This window comes from Fusarium phalaenopsidis, assembly GCF_050370095.1.
Source record: "Fusarium phalaenopsidis strain FUZ10S chromosome Unknown contig_32376, whole genome shotgun sequence".
NCBI lineage: Eukaryota > Fungi > Ascomycota > Sordariomycetes > Hypocreales > Nectriaceae > Fusarium > Fusarium phalaenopsidis.
Genome location: NW_028145382.1, coordinates 17,386 through 29,594, shown reverse-complemented (window position 1 = coordinate 29,594; position 12,209 = coordinate 17,386). Strand labels below are relative to the sequence as shown.

At 42.9% G+C, this 12,209-nt stretch overlaps 2 protein-coding genes across 2 annotated transcripts; both read right to left on the bottom strand.

Annotated features, from left to right (window-relative positions):
* Window positions 1–4,960: 4,960 nt before the first annotated feature.
* On the bottom strand, window positions 4,961–6,529 carry LRP88_14653 (SNG1 family protein; the record flags this gene model as incomplete). The annotated part of the gene is made up of 1 exon (XM_083250991.1): window positions 4,961–6,529. One exon carries the CDS (start codon window positions 6,527–6,529, stop codon window positions 4,961–4,963), a length of 1,569 nt encoding a protein of 522 aa, XP_083093026.1.
* Window positions 6,530–10,825: 4,296 nt separating this feature from the next.
* Window positions 10,826–11,918, bottom strand: LRP88_14652 (uncharacterized protein; the record flags this gene model as incomplete). Its single annotated transcript, XM_083250990.1, has 3 exons — window positions 10,826–10,934; window positions 10,990–11,366; window positions 11,424–11,918. 3 exons carry the CDS (start codon window positions 11,916–11,918, stop codon window positions 10,826–10,828), a joined length of 981 nt encoding a protein of 326 aa, XP_083093025.1.
* Between the last annotated feature and the right edge of the window lie 291 nt (window positions 11,919–12,209).

Genomic DNA, 12,209 nt, shown 5'->3' with positions numbered 1-12,209 from the left:
TAAAGAGCATTATCCTTAAACCTATAAAGGAGATTATAACTAGTGCTATTGCTAAGACCTTATTATGGTGCTTTATCTAATACTATAGTATCCCTAGGGGAATTATAATAGATAGAGGGACCTAATTTATAAGCCGAATATGGAAGAGGCTATATAAGCTACTCCGCATCTAACGGAGGCTATTAATAGCCTAGCACCCCGAGACCGATAGAGCTATAAAAAGGGCCAATCAGGAGGTTAAGAGATATATCTATATCTTCGCTACCTATGCATAGGATAACTAGGACGAACTCCTGCCTATAGCAGCAGTAGCTATTAATAACCGTCTAGTAATATCTATAGGACTAAGTCCGTTCTTCCTCACGCATAGCTATAACCTAGAACCTATCGAGATTAATAAACGGCTCTAACCGGATGGGAAGTCGCCGGTAGCTTAGGCCGAGTCTATTATCTAAAGACTAAAAGAAGCTGCCAAATAGGCATAGGCCATAATGGCCTCAGCGCAAGAGCGATAAGAGGAGAACGTAAATACCCGACGGCAACTATCTAATTAGTTTAAACCAGGAGATAAGGTATAGCTACGACTCTATTATATACGTTTAGACCGACCCTCTAGGAAGTTCAACTAGCTCTCAGCCAAGTACACCGTCCTTAAGACTATTAGATTATATACTTGCCGCCTTAATACCCCCCCAGGGATCTATAATATATTCCATATTTCCCTCTTATGGCTAGCTATAGATAACTCATTGCCTTCCTAGCGGTCTAATAACTATTAGCCGCCTGCTATACTAATAGATAATAGCGAGGAATATAAAGTTAAGGAGATCTTATAAGTTAAGAAGGTGCGTAAGTAATAAAAAGCCCTAGTGAAATAGACAGGCTATATAAAGCCAACATGGGAACCACTTAATTAAATAATTAATATAGCAGCTTTAGCACGCTATAAGGCTCAGCATAGCAGGATGGGATCTAAACCTCCCCCTAGAAGAGGAGAGGAGGGGGGTATTATAACGGGCTAAGCCCGTGGGGGTCTCGGCTTGCACTCTCGACTAAGACCCATATAAGCTCAATAGCTAAAAGGGGCTCTTTTTGCTTCTCCTTTTTCACTTTCTTTTCCTTTCTTCCTTAGCTTTAGGATACTCGTTAGAGTCGTTCAGCTAGTTGTCAATATACTCAGCTGGACCGTTACAGCTAAGGGGCCGCAGCATCGCGGCACGGTAGAAGCTAGTTAGCTGCAGCTTGAGCCCCTTTGGGGTCAGACCGTTACATCTATATTTTTCAGTCTTACATATTATAACCAGGCTTGCCGCAGATACTATAATGCTAATCCCCCGATCGCGCTGACCGCCCTTGACCACCACTCCTTGATGATTCCGCTGCTACCTAAGCATCTATATCTATTTGATTAATTACTTGCCTTTCTTTCTTTACTATTATTACCCCTCTTTTCTATAGCTAGGTTTTTTTTACCCTTTAGCACCAGCTTAGTATCTTATTTGCCTATTAAAGATCTTATATCTTAGCCCTTAATAATGCTATTTTATATATAACTACCTTTATTCCCTTAGAAAGATACTTTAATGCCTTAAGAATTAACTTTAAAGAGCTACTTTAATATCTTTTAATTTATCTTTTAAGGTATTTAAATTAAGATTTAGCCTTAAGTATTATCCTTAGGGTCTTTAAAGCCCAAGGGGTTAAGGGCCTAGCCTCCTCCTTAACTAGCATTAGAGTTTATAGCTATATATTAAGCTTTAAGACTATACTTTCTAGGTTAAGAGAGATAAGTCTAGCTACCTTAAAAATAGACCTAATATTTTATTTTATTATAATAGCTTAATAAGCAGCATAAAAGGCTAAGAAGAACTTAGTCTTAGAAATATAAGTTATAAAGTCTTTAATTAGATATTTTATTTCTTAATTATAAGCCTTTTTAAGTAGGCTAAAATACCTAATATTAAGAGGCTAAAGTAAATAAGATAAATAAGGTAGTATATAAAGTATAATAATCTTATTTTTCTTATAATATCTCTTAAAGTTAATAAAGTAATAACTTTTATAGCTATTAAGGATTAAAAGATAATAGTAACTATTTAATTACTTAATTATATACTAGTTAAAGTGCTTTAGCTACTTAAGGCCTATTTTATTATTAGTCTAGCTATTTTAAGAGGTTATAATAATTTAATTACCCGGGAGGTTGCTTTTTTTATATTAGTTAGCAAGGTAATATTAGCCTATACTTATAATAAATAGCTAAATTACTTAGCTCTCTATATTAATTAAATAAATTACTATAATTTATTCCTAGCTTTTAGGCTATATTAATTTTAATTAATTATGCCTTTTTATATTAGTAATAATTATTTTACTTATAATTATACCTATAAGAAAGCTAATTTTATTAAAATTCTAGATATTATTTAATTAGATATTATACTTTATAATTATATTTACTATAAGTTAAAACTACTTTTAGATTTTCTCTAGATCTTTATACTTAGCCCTTTAATAGTTATATTTATAAAAAAAATACATCTTTAGCTTTTCTTATTACTTAATAAAGTTAAAAGCTTAGCGCTTACTAATAAGTAGCCCATCGCGGTTAATAAGTAGTTAATTAGTTATTACTTTAATAATATATAGTTATAAGGGAAAACCTCATATATCTAAGTTAAGAATAAATTAAATTATAATTTATTTCTCTAAATTAGATAATTAGCATAAATTTAGGATAATATTACGTCGGGATTAAATGCCTTACTAGCAGCAATATAGCTACCGCTTATTAATCTTATATATCTCTGCAGCGCTTTAGATGCTTAGTTTTAGGTTATTTTAAAGGGCTTAAAGGGCAAGAAGTATTCTAGCCTTAGTATTTAGGTCTAATATATCTAGTGGTTAATAATTAATTAATTAAATGAAAAGTTAGGTATAGGAGGGAAAAGTGCGGCGCTTGCTTGTCTGTGGCGCTCGCTTATTATGTACGTTATGTATAGCGAGTGCACCGGACAAGTGAGTGCACTTGTTAAACAATTCAACTGCGCCAAAAAACAGGGCGCGCCACTAGTTTTCGGCACGATCGCAATTGCTCCTCTTATTCAACAGCACTACTTGTATTTTTACCTAAAAAGAGAAAATTAAAAAATACCTTAAAATTTAAAATCTTACTTAAAATTAATAAGATTTTAGTAAAATACTATTTATATATTATTTAATCTTATATAATTCTCTAAAAAATTCTAAGAAAATTCTTTATAAGGTAGTTTAAAAATAAGCTTATTTATATTATATACTTAGCTAGTTCTCTATAAAGGAATATTTTTTAAAAATCTAAAAGAATTATTTTAAGATTTTTTAAAATATTAGGTTTATAGAAATACTTTTTTTATATTTATAGCTATTTTATAGAAAAAGTTAGGAAGTATAGGATAGGCTATTTTTTACAGTATAGTATAGGATTGCACTTGCTTGTCTGGTGCACTTGCTATATATATATATTATTACTTAATAAAGTTTAAAGCCTAGTATATATTAATTAGTAATATATTGCAGTTAATAAGTAATTAATTACTTATTTCTTTTATATTATAAAGCTAAGAGGGAAATTTTTATAAATCTAAGTTAAAAATAAAATAAATAAAAATCTTTTCTTTTAGATCTAATAGCTTATATAAATTTATAGTAATATTATATTAAGATTAAATGCTATCTTATTGCTAATATAGCCTTAGCTTAGAAACCTAGTAAGTCTTTATAGCCTTTTAGATGCTTAGATTTAGATTATTTTAAAGAGCCTAAAGGGTAAAAAGGGTTCTAGCCTTAATATCTAACTATAATATATTTTATAGTTGGCAATTAATTAATTAAATGAAAGTTAGATAGAAGATAAAAAAGTGCGTCGCTTGCTTATTATATATGTTATAAGAAATTATTATTATAGAAGGTATTTTAGAAGAATATACTTTTAATAAGTAGGGCCTTATCTTGCCGGATATAGCCGTCTACCTGATTCCTTGCCACGAAGTATGGGATTTTTTATTTATCTTTAATTACCCTGGCGCTATTAGGGAGAGTGCTCTAGATAAAATGCTCCAGTATAGTGGTCTTTGACGCAGCTTTAGCGCTGTTAATTCTCTGGGCGGTTTCAATCTCCACTGCATTTTCAGGGCCGTGGTTAGCAAACGGCTCAAAGGAGTTAGTCACGCCAAATATTGCGGATGAGCCCTGTGGTTGCAGATATCATCTTTTTTTTTTTCGAGACCCTGTAGTCTTTCATCTCACCTCAAAGGCGTTGGCGAGAGATTGTTTGTCGTTGACATCTGCCTGCACTACTTTAACACCCCTCGGCGTTGATCAAGCAAAGACCCTGAGTGCCAGGCCCCTCAACAAGTGTAAGAAGCTTTTTCGACATGGTTCCTAAAACTTGCTCTTTAAATCTTTCTTTCTTCTGGATAGTGCAGGAAGAATGATGCTAGAGCCCGAGCGGGTTGGGAGTTTCAGGTGGGTTAAGAGCCATCTTTATACTCGGAGTTGTAAGCTGAAGGGGCTTCAACACACACATTTGGGATGAAAAAATCGGATGGTAGTATCTGGCCCTCGGTGATGATTATTATTACGTTCAGTTAGCACGAGAACTCGTATTACTGGGTTTGACTAGCGTATCTACCGAGCACAGTTATCTATCACTTGTTTTACGCCCGTTACCTTATTTTCATATTCCAAAATGCTTTTCTTGAGATATTATCCACACTATCAAGTTCCTCAATGCGCTCAAGCCACCACAATTTTGAGTTGCTAGTCAAGAGTTTCGATGCGATTCCCGGGGCTTTCCTTGAGGTGATTTCTCCATTTCCCTGGTATCCTTTCTTCCCTTGTCTGCATTTCGCCTCTCCTGCCCCTTCTCCGTTCTGCCCTGCATTTTCCCATCTTAGCTGTCCTTAAACTTTTACGTAAACTACATGTCATCACTAATCTCATGACGGAATGGTAGGTTGAATGCTGGCCCAAAGTTGCAGGCCGTGCTCGCCCTTTCCTGCTCCCGTTGTTGTCTGGTGTCGACCCGCTTAAGAACAAGGGCCAGCTCTTCTCGAACAACCTCCCCTCCGTCTCCACCTTCGGAGATAGCATTCCCAGAGAGTATTTCTTTAGGCTCTCCTTCAGCCTCTGGCTTCGCAGGCTCGGGATGGTTTCGCTTCATCTCATTCATCTTTGCCATCTCGAATGCCACCGCGGCATCAAGGCGCTCCGTGAACTCCTTTTCCTGCAGTTCTGCCCCAAGTGTCGCGAAGTGACATCTGCGAAAGACCCCAAGAGCACTTAAGATGAGGGTCACCAGCTCCCAGGTAAACAAGATCGGTAACGCATAGTGCAGTTGCGGATTGCAACCGCGAGACCAGATATCTATCAGTACTTGATAGAGCTCGTGAGCCGGGAATATATACCCGATGAGATAGAATGCCGGGCTTAGTTCAAACGGCAACAAGATGGAGGTGACATTAAAGATGATCCATGATACGAGGGCCATTGGGACAAACGGAGGTGGCAGCCATATCGTAAAGACGTCAAGAGTGAGAAAGTTGATGTGCGCGAAGAGCCATAACGCGACCCAGGACAAGACGAACTGGTTCCCGTTGATATCCCATCCTGATTTAAAGGCCCAGATGGTACTGATAACGCATAGTGACCCAATAAACGTGTAAGAAAAGGAAATCACATTGCGGACGACGATGATCCGGTACGGGTCGACGCGGGCGTATAGTTTGAACTGAGCGTAGAGACCGTTGATAGTGCCGAGGTAGAAGAACTCTTGGATCAGAATCAAGATGATGACCACGGTGTTATAGATTGCCCTCGATCCTTGCGTCGTTGGCTGGATGTTGATGGATTGGAGCTCCCACGGGTCTGCGAAGACCGAAAGTGCAGCAGGGCCGGAGACAGAAGTAATATTGCCCGTCCCCTCCCCAGTACTGTATGCCACCCTGGCAGCCCCAGATAGAAGCTGAAGGTTGGCTGATATGGCGGAGTCAACGGTGGGTGCATACATAGCCTCATTCCATATGTACGCCATGACGTCCGCGTTGTTGTATGCCGACGCTGCTGCGCTCCCCGACAATGCCTCCTGCAGCCTGCTCGATGCGCCTTGTGCCACATAGAGAGCTCCCCAGTATCTCGTCTTACAGACCGCTTTCAGCAGATCGGCCGTGGCTGGAAAGTCCGAGGGTGATCGTTCGATTAAAGAAGGAAATCTCTGCCCTTGAAGAGACGCATATGCACCCCGCACAGCGCGACCGATGGCGCCTCCATCGTAGTCAACAAAGACGACGTGAAGATTGTGAGTATGGCTCGTCTGCAAGAATAGGGAGCCAAAGATGTAGCAGAAGAGGCCAAGAAAAAGAAACTGGAGATAGAGGAAGTTGGTGCCGACCGCCATGAAAAAGGGCTTGCGGGCCTTCTTCAGCACCGGGCTGTTCTTTGGCAGGCGGTTGTCCCAAGCCCGGGGATATAGAGACTTGATTGACGCCATTCTCAAGAATTGTAACCCTCTTGGTCTCAACCAATCTTGGGGTTGATTTGAGGCGCTTGGCCAAACGAAAAAAGGAGTCGGGTGCAAGGGAACGCTTTCAGACAGAGACCAACAACGGCCGAATAACCTGCCTTGACTTATAACAGCTTCCCTTTCGAGCCGGCAACGCTGATCCGGAGTGATTACATGCATACTCCGTACGGCCCCTAAGTGGCAAATTGCTTGGTAATAGCCTGTCCAATAATAGCTTAGCCCATAAATTGGATTTTAGTTTTCTTTTTCTTTTTCTTTTTTTTTAAACGGGCTATAGCGGGGAAAGGTACTTAGTCCCACCCTTGGGAGCTAATAGGTTCACGAGTTCCAAAGAAAATAACTAAGCAAGCTCTAAATTAGCTCTCCTGTCGTCATATCTGCTCGGGGTGTCTGGCCGCCTTGAACTTTGGCCAACGATATGTACGTGGACTAGAGCTAATTGGGGGTAATGAAATATCCAAATCTCATGGTGCGAGTTCTTGGATCCGGTTTACTAATCAGGATTCTGGCCCGCTGATCCGGTGGATTATCCCGCTTCTGTTCATCAAAGCGGTAGCATTCCCCTCTTTGCACCATTCGCCGTGTACCACCATCCTTCACGAGTGTCAGGAATGAGTCTAAGGTTGCAGACTTCCCGTCTAGATCCTAGATTTCCCGGTTTGCCTTATGGAAGTCCCAAAGATATAATCAGCTATAATATAACGCGTTCTTGGGTCTATGTGTGGTGCTGTTGAGGTATGTACCCCCTATTGTCAGCAAAGAGATCTGCTATGGCTCGCCCTCCGAAGCTAAAAAGAGCTCGTAGCTTGACGTCTGATCTTTAGGGGGATGCCAAATTTTGTCACATGATATGCAAAGGTAACATCGCGAAGTGAACCGCCCGCCCATCCGTCTCGTAAGAAAGCGCTATTTACTAGCGCCTGCAGAGTCTGTGGCGGATGCCGCTGCGAGAGAGCTGACCAGGCCCAGCAGCAGAGTATTAGTGTTGACCATCTAGCAAGGGGACAAAATTCGGTTTAAATTGTGAACTCTTTTTGTATGAGGAATTTGAAGCCAGGCTGATAATGTTGCGCAAAAGCTGATGATCGCAAGATGCAGCCTGCACCTGGATCACCCTGATATATTGGGTTTAAAAGCCACGAAAATTTTGAGACAACTTTGCCATACTTCTCATCCTCAATATATTGTAATGGTACTCGGACCGCTTGATACTTGATTGGCGAAGCGCCATGCAACTGTGGTGGATATCCCACAAGAATGGAAATATGAACACATGGAGTTTGCAAGGCTTAAAAATAGAACGCACCCAATCACGACCCGTGCCAGTCGTTCCAGTGAGATCAGCAGTTACAAGGGTCATAAACGGTTTGGCTTACATTGTTTTGTTGGGTAGACTAACGCTGAGGGTTCTCACGGGAAGTTTCAAAGGCAAGCCTTTCCTCTAACTACAGAGTCCATTCACGGCTTACATGATTCGTATTATATGTTTTTGTGTTATTAGGGAAGCTTGAATACGAAGCTAAAGGTGACAAGAAACAGGGTCTGGCATCAGCACTGCCCATGCTTAAGGTACTGCGGTAATGGCTTGCTGACCTTAGCTGACGTTGTAGGCAAGGATTGTGTCGAATGATTCTGAAAACATTGATTGGTGAACAATCAGTCGGTGTGGAATGGAAAGCTGATAGGCTTTCAACATCTCCGTAGCTCTGTTGTCTCTACGCGCGGTGATTTCTGAGAGAAAGGAGTCCTCACATTCTCAAAATATCATTCCTGCATTAGTTCAAAAACGTTTATATTTCCAAATATCCAAGTGATGAGTTGAATGGCTTTGGTTAGCGCTGACGGAAGAGGTCTTCAGAGTCCTGAGTAGCCAATCGCCCGCTTTTCCTATTAATAATTCTTCCTCACTTGATTCCAAAGACAGCCCTACAGCGACTGATCAGCACGTAGAACAGCACTTTAGATGAATTGCATCACGACAATCCGGTGAGTACATCCCCACTTATCAGCTCGGAGCGGCCGACCCCTGTAGGGGACTTACTACGTAGTAAAGGTGTAACCAAAGGGTCAGCCCTCACAACTAAATGAGAGTTCATAGCGAATAATCCAGCTTAAAAGGGATAGCTCTCCTTCCCTCGAAGATTCTGCATCATAGCAGTAACGGCATGCAACTTCACAGCTGAATGCAATGGTCGGTGTACCTGGAAAGTTCGAAGGTTGCGAGACATGTCGGAAACGCAGACTTAAGGTTAGTCGTTGGCGTCGATGTTCTGCAAAACTACACCTAGAGGCTAACAACGAAACAGTGCAGCAACGAAAGACCGTTTTGCAAGAAATGTATTGCCCGCGGAAGACAATGTGAAGGCTATGATAGGGTCCGAGTTTTTATCACAGGGACGCCAGACAAACTAGGGAAAGTTGTCTATTATGCGAAGGAGAGGAGGCCTGAAGCTCACGGACAACTAACGCCGCCGGGCACCGCAAGTCCCGAGTCACACCAAACTCCGTCTCCGCCTGGTGATTTGGCCATAAGCATGAAAATCCTGCTGTGAACTTGACGCAGGCTAGATCATCGTCACGAAACGCAGGACCAGTTGCAGGCCCATGGCATTCTGCCCCACACAGTTCGAGCCCGTACCCGTTGTTGAGCAATATCGACTTGCGTTTGGAGGTACGATGCTTTGCTCGACTGCAATACGCCAGTCGCCAAGCTACTATGACTAGCGCTTGTGAAACGCTTTATTTTGAGGTATGGCATAATCCCCTCGCCAATGTTAATACTGTTCCTGATCTGCTTGCAGCATGACATACCAGCGAGAACTTTGGAGTGGATCGAAAGTGTGGTCCAACGGTTAGACCCAACCTTCTTCCGCCAGTTCGTTAACTACCAGTTTTTCGTCAACGTCTTTCGGCCATTGCAAGCCAGTCTCACCCGTCAAGTCTTAGAAAATAAGGGCTGAGTCATGAAACCAGATTGGCAATGCTATACTTGAAAGGCGAGAAACCTTCCTTTCGGCTCCAGAATGGTGCTGCATACCCTGGCAGTTCTATGCAAAAGACTACTTTGACCGGCTCATCGACTTGATGATATTACTTCCGCCACTCCTGGTTCGGATACAGAGGATCGTACCTCTACAGGCGACAGCAGAGCGACGAACCTCCGCTGAATCATTGACACGCAGTCTCTCTTCGTTAGAAGAACGGCTCACCCATTGGCACCAAGAGGCCATCGAACAAGAAGGCCCCCCGTCTCGACCGCATCAGCCGATTTCTTATTCATTGAAAGATGGTCGAACAGGCGTTGCATTTCTGTATCATTGGTTTGCACAACTCGCCATCTGCCACAGGATCGAAACCCTGCGCCGGGTCATATCTCAGCCATCGCCCCACGAAAAACTACCGTTTGACAAAGAAACTTACTCATTGCAAATGCAGACCGCCCGTGAGATAGCTACAGAAATATGTCGTGGCCTCAGTTCGTCGGTCAATATCCTGCAACCCGAGATTTTGATTGCGCCTATGAGAGCTGCGATGCGGTGCTTTCGATGTATCCACATAACGACCCAGTATGTTCCGGAGGAGGCTGTGTGGATGGAGTCGTTTCATAAACGGCTTATGCACACTCAAGAGACCCTTCCATATGCTGTGCGGAGACAAGGATGGGTTGCAATCGCCCAGCTGTGATGAGGGGGCACGAGCCGCGTTAATTATTCCGCTATTATATCACAGTAATATCATGACTTGCTTATACTTCAACATACATCGTTCTTCCATGTCCCCCTTGAACTTCATGTCGGACTTGAAGGTGGCATTCCCTATATAGCAGGAGGTGTTTTGCGAATTACGGACCCATTTGTTAGTCAAGGTGCCCCCCGTGGGATCGCCGAACCGGGAAACCCATTTGACATGGTTCGTCGAACAGATCTTCAGGTGGATCAACGGTCAGCGAACTACAAGCTAGAATATTAGCCCCAGATTTGGCAATGATGACCGAATCAGCCTTGACGTCTATCTCCTCTGCTGTGCTAAGACTACAGCGGGGTCACGACCAGGGTGTCAGCCCAATTAAAATGCGCAAAATGAAAGGTACTTATTAGCCCACCTAATTTATATGATGATAAAAGTCCCAGCAATCTGCGTTGTTACAAAGTGCGACATTGCATTGCTCGCAGCCACTTCGTGACTGCGGCACCCTGGCCCGCGGCCTCACATTGCCGTTGATGCTCACTAACGGCGGCCTCTTGCTTCGTGACCTGATTTCTCCTAGCTGTTGATGCTGACAAGCGAGGCAGGCTGACGGGCTTCCTCGTGAGACGCGTTTATGTAGGGAAATAGGCGTAATTTCGTCTCCAGATCGGTATCTTCGCCTTGACTGACTTCGTGAGTGAAACCTAGCAATTAAACCATCAATTACGAGCTCTCGCCACTTCCGTTGCACCTTGATCTTATCCCAAGCAGGCTGCCCATAAAGCTGCAGACTGTAGCTGTTGCCGATCATGATCTCGAGCAAGAAGGACCACGCGAGAGCCTGCCAAGCGCCGCGCCGATACGGGTGTTTATAACCCTGTGATGCCCTCAACTGGTCGCTCCGATCTACACCGTTCATCCAGTCATTATAGTCGGCGGCAATAGAGGGGATTTCGAACTCCTTGATCTTCTCATTGCCGAAGAACCGCTGGATCGGCCGGGCACGGGTGTGTATGGTGTTGGGCCTCTTCCTCTTCCGTAAAATGCGCTCTTGACCGGTGTATAAGGTCGTCATAAAGAGCACGAGGGCGTTGTCTTTCCAAGCGATTTGATTGACCTAGAAGACGACTAATTAGTAGGGGAAACGCAGCTAAAACGCGTCTCTAAAGCGTACAAGGTTATCCTCTGTGGGGACTGCAACCACCTCGTTGAATCTGAGAAGCCGGGCACCGTTCGTATCGTCTTTCTTGAGCTGCCGTATGGGGCGATAAATGCCACTATTCACACGTGCCGTACCTGTGCCGGCGTGGCCTGAGATGCGGAGGACTCGTAGGAGGTTTGGTGAGTTAAAAAGGTTGTCAAAAAAGACGTGATAGTGATGATCTTGGGGAAGGAGGTTGACGAGAGCCGGCACAACGCTCTGTGTGGGGTTGAGGGTTATCTTCTTCTGCTTCTTCGTCATCTCGCTCTTTCCCTTCTTCTTTCGTAGCTTTTGATAACGTTCTTGGCTGTGGCCATAGGCCGTGATGCTTCTGTTGAAGTGTGTAATTCGTGATAGGCCGACGGGACCGTGTTTCTTCCCTGGACTGTGCCAAAGCCACCGTAAGAGGATTCCCTGCTGACCAACACCCCAGGCTTTGAGCCCTAGCTTTATCGGCTTATTCTTCATCTTGGTTTTCTGCTTAGACCGGCCTGTGTATCGGATCATTCCCTCGTCAACAGAAATATAACTCCCTAGCTCAATGAAAGATAAAGTAACGCTCTGGAGAATATTAGACCACTCAGCCACAGCTTGGAAGACTCTAGGAATATCATCACAGTGATCGAGAAGTGGGAAAATGCGAAGATGCCGGAAGAGGAGCCACCAGCGGTCAAAAGTCATATATTTGATAATAGAGTGATTTGGCCGTTAGTGGCTAGAGTCAGCGATCTTCCAAATATCCTCAACCTTGCTTTCTTT